The 18,469-nt window shown below is 48.8% G+C and overlaps 1 protein-coding gene across 1 annotated transcript in view; it reads right to left on the bottom strand.

Annotated features, from left to right (window-relative positions):
• PLEKHG4 (pleckstrin homology and RhoGEF domain containing G4) overlaps positions 1–18,469 on the bottom strand; it is a 138,140-nt gene that overhangs the window by 106,287 nt on the left and 13,384 nt on the right. The window contains exons 4-7 of the mRNA XM_077831409.1: positions 15,965–15,995; positions 13,165–13,215; positions 8,896–9,019; positions 7,717–7,810 (exon numbers count right to left, since the gene is read on the bottom strand). Coding sequence (XP_077687535.1) covers positions 7,717–7,810; positions 8,896–9,019; positions 13,165–13,215; positions 15,965–15,995 — 300 coding nt within the window. The remainder of the gene's footprint in view (positions 1–7,716; positions 7,811–8,895; positions 9,020–13,164; positions 13,216–15,964; positions 15,996–18,469) is intronic.

Genomic DNA, 18,469 nt, shown 5'->3' with positions numbered 1-18,469 from the left:
CTAACTCGTGTGCAGGACCCAATCCGGTACGTGCCTGCTGAGTACAGCGACTGGATTGGGCTCCTTAGGCAAGTTGACACAAAACACCTAGGGCGGTGGTTGGGAGAACAAGGAGGATCTCCCTCGTAACTTTTAACCCAGGGGTTAGGGCACTCAGTTGAGATGGGAGAGCCCCCGCCCACCGTTCAAGTCCCCTCTCTGCCTCAGAGGGGAAAAGGATTTGAACAGGGATCTACTACCTTTGAGGCGATCACCCTAACCACTGAGCTATGAGATATGTCTCTCCTGTTGAAGCTGTTCCATTGTGGAGAACTAATGAAAGAGTGATTTAGGCCAGAGTGAGGGAGAAAAGACAACCCTGAGAATTTTGGGTGGCACGTATAATAGACTGGGGAAGGCTGTGCCTTCCCAAACAGCCCCGCACGGCCCCGCCCATGCTCCACCCTGAAGCCCCCTCCTGCTTGCCACTAGTTGGCCCCAGCCCAGGCAGGCTGCTCCTCTTCCGGGAAGCCTGCTGGGGCTGGAGCTAGGGCGGCTGGCACTTCGGATGGCTGAGGATGCCCAAGTCCAGGGCTGGGGGGGGGAGGGCCGCCTGCTGCCCCCTGGTGCTCCGGGGCTGTGAGGGGGCATGCCAATCGCCTGCCCAGTGCTCTGGGGCTGGGCGGGGGAACCATACGTTGTCTGCTGGTGCTCCGGGGCTGAAGGCGCTCGGGTGGCCTGAGGCAGGGGGACTGGCGGCCACTGGGAGGGGGCCCTCTGGGATTCAGCAGGGGAAGGGGGGCGGGAGGGGCAGGGCCTCAGGCAGAAGGGGTGGAGCTAGCCTCCCTGAGCTTGTGGTTCACCCACCGCCCATGCCGAAAATGACTCTTACCTGGTGGTTAGTGCACTCACCCAGCATGTGAGAGACCCAGAGTCCACTCCTCCTGCTCTAAGGATGCTTTAATTATTTAGCCACCGTGCAATAGCTTCAAGGCAGAGATTAGGGGAATACCCTCCCCCATCAGCATGTCCTATAGTCCTGGGGCTAGAGCATCCACCTGAGAAGTAGCAGAGCATGCTTCAAATCCCTTGTTCTCCTCAGGCTGAGGGGAGATGTGAACCAGGAGTCTCCCATGTGCCAGGTGAATACCCTAACCACTGGGCTAAAAGCTATTTGGGAGGTCATCCTCCCCACTGGCTGCTTGCGAAATTGGAGTGGACGCCTAACCCCAACGAGGGTTCCTGGCTGTGAATCAGTGGCAGAAATAGATGCCTGCCAGCAGCCTGGATTCAGGCCCCTATCTCTGAGAGGGGGTTAGAGAGGAGCAGCTTAGCGTACATCCTTCTTGTTGACCTGTCCCATTGGCTAGCTTAGGCAGCTCCCCACCTAGCATGCTGGCTTTTGTGACTCGCAGTTTAAGGCACCTAATTCTCCCCATTCGTTGTATGTGGAGCCAAGGCACCTAACTCAGGCTTTGTGGATCACAGGGAGTTTCTAGCACCTAAACGTTAGGTATTGTAATGCTCCTTTTGTGCAGATTCCAGGCCAAACTCCTTGTCCTTCAGCCATGTCATTTACACATTTGCCTTTGGAAACACTACGGAATGTGACAGGTTTACATGGAAGAAGGACAGGTTCAGGGTCTGAAATAGTCCAGGTTCTATTTTCCATTTCTCAACAGAATTAAAAATATATGGCTTAGCAAATTCCATTTGCACTGCGTTCCAATGAGTCACATTCAGAGACCACTGTGAACTCGGCTTGAAAGGAAGGAAATGCACAGCTAGTCACTGAAAACGGGATAGCCACATGTACCTGCGTCCTCTCATTTTAATTATTCCCTAAATAACTCTGGCCCGTTGATTCTCGCAACCACATTATCAGATATCTGCAGATGTTCCATCAAATTAGGTGAACAGACAGGAGAAGGTGGGTAGTACAGCGGCGGGAAACAGAGGAGAGGAAAACAGAAGTAGTTTGTCTGTGGGGAGCTCCCACAGAGTTTTTTGCCTTTCTGGCTTCTGTGAGCAGTAAATACAACATCTGAAGAGGCTCTTAGAAGGAAGACAATACGGATAGTGAGCCATCAGCTGTTGTGACCTGCCCAGGAAGTGCCATGTTTGTCTGTCTCCCAGAGGATAGAAACAACTTCGTCTGTACAAAGTGCAAGCTGGTCTCCCTATTGGAAGAGAAGGTTAAAGGATTAGAGACCCAAGTATCAACCCTGCGTTGCATCAGAGAAAATGAAGACTTTCTGGACAGAAGTCAGCATTTGGTACTGCAGGCAGAGCATGCTGAAGAATCAGAGAGAGCAGTGCAAAACGGGGAAGAAAATTGGCAGCATTTGGCCTCCAGAAGAAAGAGGAGAACCCATATACCCCCAGTGCAGATAGAGGTAAGAAACCATTTTCAGGCTCTCTGAACAGGTACTACTGCAGAGAAGGATTTGGAAGAGCCCTCTGAGGGAAGGGATCAGAAGGAGACCCTGTCGACCGGAAGGCATCGGATGCATTGTCCTAGGGATGGGGGTTCCACGACCACCACTCCCAAGAGGAGGAGATGGGTGGTGGTGGGTGGGGACAGCCTCCTAAGGGGGACAGAGTCATTCATCTGCCGACCAGACCAGGAGACTTGAGAAGTGTGCTGCTTGCCTGGAGCTGGAATTCAGGATGTGACGGAGTGTCTGCCAAGACTGATCAAGCCCTCGGACCGCTACCCCTTCCTACTTCTCCATGTAGGCACCAATGATACTGCCAAGAATGACCTTGAGTGGGTCACTGCAGACTACGTGGCTCTGGGAAGAAGGATAAAGGAGTTTGAGGCGCAAGTCATGTTCTCATCCATTCTCCCTGTTGACGGAAAAGGTCCAGGTAGGAACCATCGAATGTGGAGGTAAATGCGTGGTTACGCAGGTGGTGTCAGAGAGAGGGCTTTGGATTCCTCGACCATGGGATGTTGTTCCAGGAAGAAGGATTGCTAGGAAGAGCTGGGATCCACCTAACAAAGAAAGGCAGAGCATCTTTGCAGGCAGGCTTGCTAACCTAGTGAGGAGGGCTTTAAACTAGGTTCGCCGGGGGATGGAGACCTAAGCCCTGAGGTAAGTGGGGGAATGGGATACCAGGAGGAAACACAAGGAGGAGGGTAAAACGTGGGGGGGGGGGGCTCCTGATTCATACTAAGAACGTAGGGCAATCGGCTAGTTATCTTAGGTTCCTGTACACGAACGCAAGAAGCCTTGGAAACAAGCAGGAAGAACTGGAAGTCCTGGCACAGTCAAGGAACTATGATGTGACTGGAACAACATAAACTTCGTGGGGTAACTCACATGACTAGAGCACTGTCATGGATGGGTATAAACTGTTCATGAAGGAGAGGTGCCGGAGAAAAGGTGGAGGAGTTGCACTGTATGGAAGAGAGCGGTATGATTGCTCAGAGCTCCAGTATGAAACTGGAGAAAAGCTTGTTGAGAGTCTTTGGGTTTAGAGGGGAGAGCAACAAGGGTGATGTTGTGGTGGACGTCTGCTGTAGACCACCGGACCAGGAGGATGAGGTAGGCAAGGCTTTCTTCGGACAATTAACTGAAGTTTCCAGAACACAGGCCCTGGTTCTCCTGGGGGACTTCAATCACCCCTGGGAGAGCAATACAGCAGTGCATAGACCATTCAGGAAGTCTTTGGAAAGTGTTGGGGACAACTTCCTGGTGCAAGTGCTGGAGGAACCAACTAGGGACCATGCTCCTCTTGACCTGCTGCTCACAAACAGGGAAGAATTGGTAGGGGAAGTAGAAGTGGGTCACAACCTGGGCAGCAGTGACCATGAGATGGTCGAGTTCAGGATCCTGACAAAAGGAAGAAAGAATAGCAGCGGAATACAGATCCTGGACTTCAGAAAAGCAGATTTTGACTCCCTCAGGGAACTGATGGGCAGGATCCCCTGGGAGGCTAATATGAGGAGGAAAGGAGTCCAGGAGAGCTGGCTGTATTTTAAAGAAGCCTTAGTGAGGGCACAGGAACAAACCATCCTGATGTGCAGAAATAATAGCAAACATGGCAGGCGAACAGCTTGGCTTAACAAAGAAATCTTTGGTGAGCTTAAACACAAAAAGGAAGCTTAAAAGAAGTGGAAACTTGGATAGATGACTAGGGAGGAGTATAAAGATATTGCTCGAGTATGCAGGGGTGTAACAAGGAAGGCCGAAGTACAATTGGAGTTGCAGCTAGCAAGGGATGTGAAGGGTAACAAGAAGGGTTTCTACAGGTATGTTAGCAACAAGAAGGTGGTCAGGGAAAGTGTGGGCCCCTTACTGAATCGGGGAGGCAACTAGTGACAGATGATGTGGAAAAAGCTGAAGTACTCAATGCTTTTTTTGCCTCAGTCTTCACAGACAAGGCACTGGGCAGCACAGTATGGTGAGGAGGTGAGCAGCCCTCAGTGGTGAAAGAGCAGGTTAAGGACTATTTAGAAAAGCTGGACATACACAAGTCCATGGGGCCGCATGCAATGCATCCGAGGGTGCTAAGGGAGCTGGCTGATGTGATTGCAGAGCCATTGGCCATTATCTTTGAAAACTCATGGTGATCAGGAGAGATCTCAGACAATTGGAAAAAGGCTAATGTAGTGCCCATCTTTAAAAAAGGGAAAAAGGAGAATCCGGGGAACTACAGACAGGTCAGCCTCACCTCAGTCCCTGGAAAAATCATGGAGCAGGTCCTCAAGGAATCCATTCTGAAACACTTGGAGGAAAGGAAAGTGATCAGGAACAGTCAACATGGATTCACCAAGGGCAAGCCATGCCTGACCAACCTGATTGCCTTCTATGGTGAGATAACTGGCTCTGTGAATATGGGGAAAGCGGCGGACGTAATATACCTTGACTTTAGCAAACCTTTAAATATGGTCTCCAACAGTATTCTTGCCAGCAAGTTAAAACAGTATGGATTGGATGGAATGGACTATAAGGTAGACAGAAAGCTGGTTCGATCATCAGGCTCAACGAGTAGTGACCAACAGCTCGAAGTCTAGTTGGCAGCTGGTATCATGCGGAGTGCCCCAGAGGTTGGTCCTCAGGCCGGTTTTGTTCAACATCTTCATTAATGATCTGAATGATGGGATGGATTGCACCCTCAGCAAGTTCGCAGATGACACTAAACTGCGGGGAGACGTACATACGCTGGAGGGTAGGGATGGGGTCTAGAGTAACCTAGACAAATTGGAGGATTGGGCCAAAAGAAATCTGATGAGGTTCAACAAGGACAAGTGCAGAGTCCTGCTCTTGGAACAGAAGAATCCCATGCACCGCTACAGGCTGGAGACCAGCTGACTCAGCAGCAGTTCTGCAGAAAAGGACCTGGGGATTACAGTGGACAAGAAGCTGGATATGAGTCAGTGTGCCCTTGTTGCCAGGAAGGCTAACGGCATATTGGGCTGTATTAGTAGGAGCATTGCCAGCAGTTCAAGGAAAGTGATTAGTCCCCTCTATTTGGCACTGGTGAGGCCACATCTGGAGTACTGTGTCCAGTTTTGGGCCCTCCACTACAGAAAGGATGTGGACAAATTAGAGAGAGTCCAGCAGAGGGCAACAAAAATGATTAGGGGGCTGGGGCACATGGTTTACGAGGAGAAGCTGAGGGAACTGGGGTTATTTAGTCTGCAGAAGAGAAGAGTGAGGGGGGATTTGATAGCAGCCTTCAACTACCTGAAGGGGTTTTCCAAAGAGGAGGGAGCTCGGCTGTTCTCAGTGGTGGCAGATGACAGAACAAGGAGCAATGGTCTCAAGTTGCAGTGGGGGAGGTTTAGGTTGGATATTAGGAAAAACGTTTTCACTAGGAGGGTGGTGAAGCACTGGAATGAGTTACCTAGGGAGGTGGTGGAATCTCCATCCATGGAGGTTTTTAAGACCTGGCTCGACAAAGCCCTGGCTGGGATGATTTAGTTGGGGTTGGTCCTGCTTTGAGCAGGAGGCTGGACTAGATGACCTCCTGAAGTCTCTTCCAACCCTAATCTTCTATGATAGTACTTTTCCTCTGGCAAAAAAACAGGAGTATATAACCATCCATCCCTTAGATACAGTGGAATATGAACATCAAAATATATTCTAGTCTATACTCTACAGTCTAGGCAATAGAGTACTAGGGTACTGGCCTAGGACTCAAGCGTACAGGGTTTTATTCCTAGCTCTGCCATTGGCCTGCTGGGTAAGAAAGTCACTTTAATTTCTCTGTGCCTCACTTTCTCCATCTGTAAAATGGGGATAATGATACTGACTAATGATACTGATAGTGACTAATGATACTGAAACTTCCAAGCTCAGAAGGGATCATTCTGATCATCTAGTCTGAACTCCTGCATAACACAGGCCAGAGAACATCCCCAAAATAATTCCTAAAGCATAACATTTAGAAAAACGTCCAATCTTGGCTTTAAAATAGTCAGTGATGGAGACTCCCCCACAACCCTTGGAAAATTGTTCCCAGTAGGAGGAGTGGGGAGAAGAAACCCAACTGGTTTGAAGATGGAGCTTGATAAATGTATTAACAGGATTATACAACTGGGGTACCTATGCTAGCAGGGAACTGGACTCAACGACCCAAGATCCCCCCTTCTAGTCCTATGTTCTGATCACCCAGTTCCCTAAAAGCATTACTGATTTCTAGGAAGTCTGTCATCTGAAACACAGCTATGCACCTTTCAGAGCCCTGACCCAGGCACCAAGGAGCGACACTGTGAAATGAAAGACAGTCCCTTTCCTAGGAGCTGTGACTGTTACCTTGGCAGCACTGGGAGCAAGAGCTCAGCACCATGAGATACTCCCTTGCCCCAGGGGCGAAGCATGCTGCTTGAGCACAGCTCCCAACTCCACCCAGCTTTGGAAGGAAGAGAGGAGACCCATGACTCAGCCCCAGCTCTCTGATTTGGCAGAGCAAAGCACCACCCACGCAGCCAGCAGACTGCCCTCTCTGCATGCACAAGTGTCATTAAAATCTCATCATGGGTTCATTCAGAGTCTGATTGAGTGGACACCCTGCAGGGCCAAAAGGCCAGTGCAAAGAGGCACCTGCTTAACCATGATTAGTTGTAGCTACAACTCGTTACCTCGTTTGGATTTCTAACAACAGATGGGAAATAAGTTCTGATCAGTGTCAACACAATACACTTGATTTCCAGCTGACTGACATGAAAGCCTTTGACCTGAAACAATATTAAGTTACAGCATGTCTGCTTCCAATCATTCACCCCCTTGCCAGATCAACAGCAGTACACGTTCCTCCCAATAGCACTGACATAAAGCACCGCCCTTCTCCTTCAGGGACAGTCCCGCGAGCCACAGCCCTAGCCTTTCTGCTTCACTTCTAATGCGTCTTTGTAGGTGACGGTCCACTGAGTATTTCACGCAGCTGATGAATGAAAACAAAATCTTGATGCCAACAGAGACACTCGCCAGAAATGTGGTTGCACATTCTGAGCAGAGTTCCGTGGACAGCACTTACGGGCCTGGGGACAAGGCTCTCAGAGTGGCTGAAAGGAGTGCAGCTGTTTCCCCCCCAAAGTCAGGGCTCTGGCTTTTCCAGAGGACTGGGAAGTACAGGCAAGGGGTCCCCCTGAAACAGGGCAGCGCTCCACCTCCTGAAAGCAGCCAAAACCTGGGATGGCACAGATGGATTTCAGGGCAGCTGGAACGCAGCAACCACACCAAAGAGCCTGGGGCCAAAGGGCTGGGGCTGCTTCTGCGGGCTCACCTGTACTAAGCTGAAAGCCTTAAAAAGGGCAGGAACTGGTGAACAGCGACGAGCATCTACCAGAATGGTTAGGCCCAAAGCTCGGCACTCTGCTCTGTGAGGAAAGGGAAAGAAATAGTTAGCGTGTCATTGCCCCAGTGCAGCACGGGTTATTCATGGGGTACTGTTAGATAACATGGGGTACCGTGCCGGGCATACCCACACCACTCTGTAAAGGGAAGCCACTAACTGGCGTCTTTTTATTAGCCACAATATCTTCCCTTTGAAGTTGCCTAGGCTGCTCTTTCTTCTTCCCTTTTACTGCTAAGTGAATTCCTGATGCCCCACCTACCACACCTCCTCCCATGACACTGTCATTCCCGCCATGCCGCACCACACCCCAGACCCCAGCAGCAAATCTGCAGACAACCCAGACTATCACATCTCTCTGGAGGCAGGTAGTGAGGAGGAAAGCCATGGGGAGTGGCAGCACTCACTGACTATGCCCAAGGGCTGGCACGCAGCAGCCTTTCGGCTGCACTGACGACAAAGCTCACACTTGGACCTAATTGTATTTTTCAAAGCATTACAAAACGCAGACCAGGAGCTAAGACCTAACGGAGTCTGTGAGGAGCCGGAAGAAGCCCCATCAGCCAGGGAGCCCATGGCAGCAGCAGTAGGGGGGAAACGACACAGCACGTGACAAACGGATACATTCTGAATGCGTTTAGCCCTTCCTGGCAAACTGCATCACATCCGTGATGCCAATATGTCGCTCGTCCACCTGAGGCACACTTGCTCAGCCTCTGCAGCTGCCTTCGTCACTGGAGGACAGGCTGTCAGGAAGGTTGTTTCCTAGAACTATGTCACGGGGCTGTTGCTGGGCTACCCCAGAATTGTCAACGTCATGTTTTCTAAGCCCTATTTTCGGAGTTAATGCAGAAGAGTGAGAAATGGTTTGGATTTATGGCAATGCTTGGAAACGTAGAACATACACATAATGCTGCTGCTTAGCATGCGTATACCGCATGCTGCATGTCCAAAGCACGCAGTCAGCGGATCTGTTGCTCGTGCAGTTTCAGAGCTGTTTGGGGCCATCTCCTCATGCTGCCAAAGGACGCCAGCTGCATTCAGCTAGCCCCCAGTCGAGTTTGCCCTGTCCTGCCTTGACACCCTGCCCAGCCTGGAAATGGCACCAACCTTGGGATGCTGTGTAAGTACAGGAGGAGGCGCACCAGCTCATTGGTGTTGCAATGGGGATTTAGCCAAATCGTGTTCCTTGTGGTGATTATGGCCACTGCACGTCCACATTTGTCTCTGGTGCCTGAAAATGAGAATTTATTTTAACATCTGCCATTTGTCAGAGCCTTGACGGATCCCCCCACAGATTACCCCCAGGGCAGCCCATCTCACCCACAGCCCTTAGTTATTCTCCCTGTAAATTACAGCATCGCTACTGGGACCAAAGGCTCTTCCCCCACTTCCCACCCTCACAGAATTGAGCACACAACCTCTACAACACGCCAGTGCCCATCGGGAGAAGACCAGGACCTGCCATTGAAGCAGTACCATAGCCACTGAGAGGCACAGATAACGCTCGCTGTTTGCACGGTCTCTAATAAAGTTCTGTTGTAGTTACTGGAAACAGCGATTCAGGCCCACACTCAGCACTGCACAAAGTAATAAAACTCAGGCTTGACGGGCCTAAAGCCCTCTTGGCCCTCAGGCAGCGTGATTACTTCTGCAGCTGATTGCTGTCAGCTGGAAGGAATTTAAACAGCTTTGAAGAACTGTGTGCAGCCTAATCAAATTCAGGACTAATACTCCAGGCGGAGGGAGGAAAGCCCAGTCTCCCAGCACACAAAGCAGCAGGCTCCTCTTCAGAACAAATCTACAGAGAGAGAACCCGCAGCTCCCACTCCAGGGCCAGCGCAAGGTGGAAGCATCAGAAGCATGGCTTTCCTCTCACTGTGGTAGCCCTAAAGGGACAATGGGCGCTGGGCACACAGTTAACCTTGCAGGAGGTTTGGCGTCCTTCTGCAGGGGATGCCAGCGGGTTAAGGTGTGAACAAAGAGAGCATGCACAAGGCAGCTGACTCCCCCACCCAGAGCAAGCTGAATTCCCCAGGGCTCTGTGCGTGGAGCAGGTGAAAGACCTTTGCTTTCACCAAACACAATTGATCTTGCCAGCCAGGAAAGGAGAGCTGAAAGGCAGTTGTGGCTCTCTCCTTCATGACAAAAATTCCAGGGGCAGAAGTTATGGGGGGGAGGGGCGGGTTTAAGAGGTTATCCATCTTTACCCCAGGAATTCTGCAAGATGTGTTAATTGGTGTTCAACAATCCTCCTTGCTTGGCTTGGGATTGCTTGGCTCTGCACTGAGAACAAGGAAGCAAAGGACCCAAGGGGACAGTGCAATTGCACCCGACCGGTGTGTTTCAGAGTTCTATATTTCACCTCAGAGATCCATACCTGGTCTCTTCTATTCAACAAAACTGGCAGAGACCCCCAGGCAAGGGCAAGTTACCAGCATTGCTGTACCCCACGATCTCACGGTTCTGAGAAGACCGCTCATCTATACAAGCTGGGAACACATGTCTCTTGTTCCAGTCGTAAAAATGGCATGACATGATTAAAAACATCCCAAGAAACCTAACAAAAGCAGAATCCTAAAAAAATAATAATTAAATTACACTTTTCTGTATCTTACCCACTTGGCCCCTGCCGTCCCTTGGAGGGAATGTGAATAGAAATAAAATGAAGTAAATAAGTCATTTCAGTGAGGGCACAATGAGCCCCAAATAAACAGATCTGCTCTGCTAGGAGCAAACCTCTCAGTGAAGTCCAGCAATGAGAGCCAGGGCCCCAAGCAGCCATTATTTAAAACAGAGGGGAAATCATAAGTAGGGTTAACTCCTTTTCAGGGAGCAGGACCATTAAATGGTCTTTGTTCTTCTAAAGTCAGGTCTGAAAGGGAGATTAAATAAATCAGGAGCACTGTTATTGCACCTGGAATATTGTGTTCTGTTCCAGGCAATACACGACCAGAAAATGGTGATAAAATAGAAAGAGTTCATTAATAATATACGTAGCTCTGTGAGTTAAGAGAGAAGTCCTCAAAACTCTCATGCTCCAGGACATTATCTGACTGCCTGAGAGATCAGGACAGAATCCTCTCTTTATGGACAAGATGATACAATAGTCAAGTTCAGCAGGGGTTGTTTTCACCTTTTTCTTAAGCATCAGTTATTGTCCTCAGAATTATTAACCGCAAGAACTGGATTAAACTTTCCCCTGATTCCCACATAGGAGTATAGAAATTACCTGACCAGATCAGACAAGGGGTCTGTCTCCATCAGTGGCTGGTACTGGATAATTCATAGGAAAGTGCAAGGGTTGCCGCAATTGACTAATGAAACATCCTGCCCAGAGGAAAGCCTCTTCTGAACCTCCTCTGTTAGTTCCTACCCCTTATAAAACTATATTTACTCTCTTCACTGTAACCATGGTGTTCCCATAACCCCTACCCATGTCTAACATCCCATGGGGGGGGGGGTGTCTGTGTGTGTTTGAGCATGTGCGCATCTCCCCCAGCTCACACTCCTCCTAATAGTATGCTGGGCACTCCCACTTCCTGGGGATGATTTGGATGCATTTAGTGCTTCTGATGTTGCTCCTCCCTCAGATGAAGGTTCCCTTCAAGCATTTCTGGAAGGCTGCACCTGTGTTCGTGGGTTATTATTTCTAAGTGGTTTACGTGCGTATGACATTTTTGGTTTGCATTTTTCATAGATTCATAGAGTTTAAGGGCAGAAGGGACCATCAGATCATCTGATCTGACCTCCCGTATAACACAGTCCAGAGACCTTCACTCAGTTACCCCTGTGTGGAGCCCAACAACTTGTGCCTGGATAAAGAATATCTTCCAGAAAGGCATCCAGACTTGATTTGGTAGTTTGTTCCAATGGTTAATTATCCTCACTGTTAAAAAACTGGGCCCTATTTCTATTTTGTCTGGGTTCTATGTCCAGCCAGTGGTTCGTGTTCTGCCTTTCTCCGCTAGATTAAAGAGCCTTTTAGTAGGTGTTATTTTCTCCCCACGAAGGTACTTATATACAGTAATCAAGTTGCCCCTCGGCCTTCTACACATATTGAGCTCCTGAAGTCTCTCATTGTAAGGCGTTTTCTCCAGCCCTTGAGTCATTTCTGTGGCTCTTTTCTGCATCATACTGGAAAGCATCATACTGGATGCAGTATCCTGGTGTTGGTCTCACCAGTGCCATATGCTGAGTTAAAATCACCTCCCTACTTCTGCCCACTATTCCCCTTTACACAGCCAAAGATTGCATTAGCCCTTTTTGCCACTACAGTGCACAGGGGGCTCTGCTGAGTTGCTGGTTCACTGTGTCCCTTTTCCGAGTTGCTGCTTTCCAGGACACAGCACCTCATTCTCTAGGTACAGCCTGTATTCTTTGTTCCTAGACCTTGCATTTGGCTGTATTAAAATACATTTTGTTTGAATGGACCCAGCTTACCAAGCTATCCAGATCATGATGTATGACTGCTGTCTTCTGCAGCATAGTTATAGCCATATGCTCGAAAGCTTGTCTCTCTCAACAACAGAAATTGGTTCCCTAAAATATATTACCTCACCCACTTTGTGTCTCTAATATCCTGGGATCAACACAGCGACAACTGTCAGTACTGGGGCTTGTGACTTTGCATTGGGAATAAGGAGGGAGGCAGTAGCTAGCTAAGTGGGGCGGTTGTCACTCTGTGTGGGTTTGCAGAGAGCCGAAGAGAAGGAAACTGGAGGGGTTTGTTGGGGAAAGTTTACTGGCACCGAAGCCAACCAGGAGCACCCAAGATTCACTGCTGGACCGGAACTCTGTCCTGGATTCCTGAGCTCTGAGTCTAGATGCAGTGCTTGGCATCCACCCTTTCACACTGGACACTTGTGGTAGATGAACCCTTGTTCTAATGCTCCCCTTATCTTTCTCCTGCTGTTTTTCTAAATTCATCCCTCTGTAAATAAATATTTCCCTTTCCTATATTCATTGTACTGTTCCAGTGTGTATGTATTTACGTTGGGGATTGGAACAGGTGCCCCTGGGGTGGAAGGGAGTTTCCCTGCTGGGTTCCCGTGTGCACCTTTCCTTGACTGCAGCCACCCCACAGAGTGGACTCTGTCTTGGCCACAAGGGTGTTATAGTTACATTAGGACTCCTGGATGCAAATTATCCAGTCCTTCTTGAGAGTGAGTTCCTGTTTCCTGCCAGTCCGCGACTCAGCTTGAAAACTCCAAGAGCTGGCCAGCGAATTTCAGAAATGTTTCTAGTGAAAGGAATACGGCACACACAGACCTCCTGCCCCCCGGGAAAGTCTAAAATGCACCCCTACCAGCAGCACACCTACATCAGCCCTTCTCCAGCATAACACTTCCTGCCCATCCCTCTGGCTCAGTTACTCACCTGGCAGACAGGCAACTCCACTCGTGAGTACGTCGAGGTTCACTTCCTTTGCTGTGACAGGTGCAGTTTGAAAACTTCTGGGTGCCACATCAGATGGGGGCTCCAGGTGAGTAACAGCTGCTGAGCCTTCCTCTGGGGAACAGACTCGACCCACTGGCTCCCACGAATCTGTACACACTTCTTTTATCTTTTCTCCCCCTTTCAGCCGTGTTCCTGTAAAATAAGAATAATCCCACTGGTGTCAAGGGCCTAGGAGCAGAACACATCCCCAGTCAGAGGTGTCAGCTAACAAACTCCAGACGCAAGAGACCTGCCAGGACCACCGGCACCCCAAAGCTCTTCAACAGCTAGTACCGTTACCAAGTAAACTGCTGCATCAACAGCTCCTGTCACTACGCCCCTTATTTACAAATAGAGACACATTTGGAGCTACTTAGTTAAACAGCTGTTCCCAGAAAGCTGTATCTCTTCCACTGTGGCTTGAAGTGGGACCCCTGGGAACTCTAGGAGCGAATGCTGCTGTTTATAGGGTGACGCCCATCCCATGCTACTTGCAAGCTCCCTTTTCCCAGCTTTTTAAATAAAAAAGTTTTAAGTTGTCTTTGTGCCCTACGAGAATTCTGGGCAGCAGGTAGGAACGGGGACGGGTTCCAGGCCTGAAGGTCACGGACACATTGAAGAGTTTGCTGGTTATCTTATGATGACATCATTCTCTGATGGAGTCCAACTCTGGATACACTGGCCTACCCCAGATAAGTGAAAGGAAGGATGCCTTGTGCCTGGACCACATACTGGGAGGGAGGAGATTAGGGTTTCATAAATACATAGACTCCAAAGCCAGAGGGGACCACTGTGATCATCTAGTCTGATTTCCTGTATAACACAGGCCGGCAAATGTCTCCAAAATAATTCCTAGAGCAGATCTTTTAGAAAAACAGCCCATCTTGATTTAAAAATTGTCACTGATGGAGAATCCACCACAATCCTTGTAAATTGTTCCAATAGTTAATTACCCTCACTGTCAAAAATTCACACCTTCTTTCCAGTCTGATTTTGTCTAGCTTCAATTTCCAGCCACCAGATCACGTTTTACCTTTCTCTGCTAGACGGAAGAGCCCATTACTAACTCTTTGTTCCCCACGTAGATACTCACAGACTGTGATCAAGTCATCCCTTAACCTTCTCTTTGTTAAGATAAACAGATTGAGCACTTTGAGTCTATCACTATAAGGCATGCTTTTTAATCCTTTAATCTTTCTTGTGTCTCTTCTCTGAAACCCTCTTCAATTTATCAATGTCCAATTCACCAGAATTGGACACAGCCTCAGTCACACCACTGCCAAATACAGAGGTAAAATAACCTCTCTACTTCTACTCAAGATTCCCCTGTTTATGCATGATTTTATGTTTTCTTCCTGGTTACTGATAAAAATGTTAAATAACATAGGGCCAAGAACCAATCCCTGTGGGACCCCACTGGAAACACACCCATTCAATGATAATTTCACTTTACATTTTGAGAGCTATCAGTTAGCCAGTTTTTAATCCATTTAACACATGCATTAAATTTTAATCCATTTAACACATGTTAATTGTATATTAGTCTAATAAGTGTTATGAAGGGAACAGATATATGAGCAGCAGCCTAGTGGAAGACCTGGGAATAGAACTCATGATCCCTAAGCTTGCAGTTTAATGCACTAGCTATGGCAGAACTGGTATGAAATACCCCAATGGCTTCAGAGCTTTGTGCCTGGGGAATTTCAGACCTGGTCATGTACAGGGCCCTGAGTCTGGAACTCTGCTATGATGCATATTGCAACAGACAGAATATCCTATAATATCCCGAACAAAAGTTTATCTTATGGAGGTAAGATAAACTTTACTGAACTGAGTTCAACCTTACTGAATTTGGGGTCCACTGTATTAAAAAATGTGGGTGTGCATGTGGGATTTATGTATTTCCATGGGAAGTGCAAATGGGAGAACAGCAAGGGAGTGGTCAGGCTAATTCACTCAGGTGGGACATCGGTAGAGAAGTCACCCCGGGAAAGGTGCACATACACTAGTTCAAACTGGGTTCCCCAGGGACCCACAGACAAAGACGGGGTCTGCGTCCTGTTCCAGAAAATGGACAGGACCCCAGGTCCACAGGGGGTCCCCGTCCTTAGGGCAGGATTGGGAGGACTAGGGCTACTGGGGCCACGTAAGATCGATGGCGTGTTCTGAGCTAAAGCCGTGATGAACCTGTAATCACAAGGCATCCCCGCGGCTGGCGGGGTGAAGAACTGCTCCTGCCATGTTGGGGTGAACCCTGGTAAGTTTATTAGCATGCGTGTAGGCTCTTTTATTGTGTTTAATATGTTTCCTTTGTAACAGCTTAAGAATAAAGTTGGCTCAGAACTGTAGCCATTATACCTGTTAACCATCTTTGTAGAGAAAGCAAGCAGGTGTTCTTTGGCAATTTGTCTGCGCTGGGAATAACACAGTGAAGGCAGGGAACTGTGCAGTCTGGAAATACCCTGGTCAGAAGGGAGAGGGACATGGGTCTCCAGGCAGATAGCCAACAGCTGGGGAGGCGGAGGCCTGAGAGTGGGTGTCCTGGCTGGACCACAGAGGGGAAATACAGGAGCAGTTGCGCTGAACTGACAGGTATGTTTGGAGAATTGTCATTATGATTTGGAGCAGGGGCTGTGGGATTCTGTGGCTATCCAGCCTGCAGTCCCAAATGAGAGCATTTGCTTTGGATTAGTAATTGCATCATTACAAGCAGGTTCAACCTGTCCTGTAGAATGGTCACCAAGGAGGGTAACTGGCAAAGCTGTGTCCATCTGGAGCAGCAAGGAAAGGTAACCACTACGAACCACAAAGAGGGAACTGGAAAGGAATTCAGCGCACAGGAATGTCTCTCTCTCATCCTCCCAACCGCTGCCCAGCACTGAGACAGATAGCAGGGCAGCTGTGAGCTGAGCACGGGCCATTCCTCACCCAAACCAGGGAATACACCCCCTCTGCTTCTGCACCTAGACTACATCGCTATTTGTAACATATTAAATGCAAGAACAAATATGTTTGCAGAACACTGAAGCCCTGACTGAACTGATGAGGAAAGGCATCTCTCAGAGGTACAGCTACTCTGGCTACAGCACAGATCAAAGCTGCAAGTAAGCAGTTCTAGCAGAGACATTTTTTCAGAAATATGAATGAATTGTGCATGCTTGTGACCTCACCCTTTGTGCTGCCATCGGCAGGGGGGTCAGTATTTAATAGTGGACACCAAGCAAACCTAGGTGATTCAGCAGCTGAGTCAGTCCTGATCCAGTACCCTGGCACACCAGCCATCCGCTCCCAAGTTCCACTCTATGTCCCAATTCCACTATCTGGGCTGGACAACTATAGCTGGAAAAAACACTGGGTACAACTGTCTTCTACAGGCTGCAGCTGCTGGAGCTGCCAGAGACTAGTGCACTTCAACTCCTGGTGGCTCTCCGTGCTGGCCTCCCAGTGTGGGGAGGGGGTAGGAAAGAAAGGGGAACCTAAGGATATTAAAAGAGAGAGAATATGCCAGGACAACTGGAAGGGGGAACCCAAGGAGAAGCGAGAGAGAGAAGGGACAGTTGCCCCTGGAGATGCCAGAGAAAGAAAGGGCTACTGGTCCTTGACTTCCATTTGCCCAGGGGGCGGGACTAGAAGGAAGAACCTAGGCAGTTGTAAGGAACAAGCCCATGGGAAGACTAGAGGGGAGAGAAGGAAAAGGGGGAAATCTCCTGGTGTGAGCTACAGAGGACTGCAGGTCACTGGGCTTCCCAACCAGAAGGCCAGAGCCAGTTGGGCAGGGGGCTAGTGTTGCTGGAGCTGTGCAGCCTTCACACTGCACCAACCTGACGTCTGCTTGGTTGTGAAAAGAAGCCAATTCCTGGGCTTCATGAGGTAAGTATTTCACTGGCCCAGCCAGGTTGGGGCATTCACACCTCACTGATAACAGGGCTGCAGCACATCTGTTCATGTTAATGCAAAGTTGTGAAGGGGGGGAGCTTAATTTTTAAAAAATGGAAATTGCAGAATATAGCAGATTGCAGCAAAATCTGCAGTGAGAGCACGGGCATACGAATTTGCCACACCTGCAGATTTCTCCTTTCCCTGAGGTTAAGGCAGCAGTTGTGGGGGAGGGCTGGGCTGTACAGGTTGCAAAGGGGCTTTGACATTCCTCTTGCAAACTGCCTCAGCAACAGCCTAAGAGCCTCAGCTCTTTCAAATTCAGCACAGTGCACTAATCACTAATGGGCGGGGTAGTAAAAAAATCGTAGCAGACGCTGCAGAGCATCCTTGGAAGTGATTTTTCAGTCATATAACCATTTAATTCATAGCCAATTTCCCCCCAGATGAGGACTCCTTCCACGGCAAATCTGACTTGTATTTACATGATCAGTGCAGGGGAAATGGGAGCCGGAATTTCTGTTAAGTGTGAGCAACCTGGGTTTGCCTGGCTCTCCCAACTCAGACACAGCAGAAGGGGCTTTGCTCAGACTTTCCAAAGACAGTTCACTTTTGGGCAGAGATCAAGCAAAGTATGTTTCAGCTCAATTTGGGAAGTTAGGGGTGGGATAAAATATGGGATTATAGTGGCAACAGTTTTACCACCTCAACTATAATGTGAACTGGCAGGGGGTTAGACTAGATGACCCTTGCAGTCCCTTCTAATCCTGTAGTTCTATGATTCTATGAACTTACCTATTGAGAATTTCACTCTGTAGCTCTTCGAACTTACAGACACAGAACAGCTGGCAGGGAACGCTGCTGGAAACGAATACCAAAAGGATAGCAAATTGTGGCTAGTTCACTTTGGAATTGTATCTCTAAGGTTATGTCTACACTACAAGCACTACAGTGGCACCGCTCAGCACTCCAGCTACACCACTGCAGTGTAGACACTCACTACAGTGCGGGAAGAGGTTCTTCTGCCACTGTAGTAAATTCACCCCCTTGAGAAGCAACAGCTAGTTGACGGAAGAATTCTTCTGTCAGCCTAGCAGTGTCTATACTGGGGCTCAGGTCGGTCTAACGACATCTCTCACTGGGGTGAGTTTTTCAAACCGAGAGTGATGTACATAGGTTGACCTAAGTCTTAGGTGCAGATGAGGCCTTAGTTGTTCTTTGGGTTAGAAATGGTGAGATGAATCATAATGAATTAAACAAGCACCTGCCATTCAAGGATCTCAAAGCCCTCACAAATGTTATCGACCGAACTAAGCTTCCCACATCTCTGTGAGGTACATTATCCCCTTTTGCACTTTAATTTGTCTGT

This window comes from Eretmochelys imbricata, chromosome 12 (genome assembly GCF_965152235.1).
Source record: "Eretmochelys imbricata isolate rEreImb1 chromosome 12, rEreImb1.hap1, whole genome shotgun sequence".
In the NCBI taxonomy this organism is placed as follows: domain Eukaryota; kingdom Metazoa; phylum Chordata; order Testudines; family Cheloniidae; genus Eretmochelys; species Eretmochelys imbricata.
The sequence above is the reverse complement of the archived record's forward strand: the minus strand, read 5'-3'. Positions and strand labels throughout refer to the sequence as shown.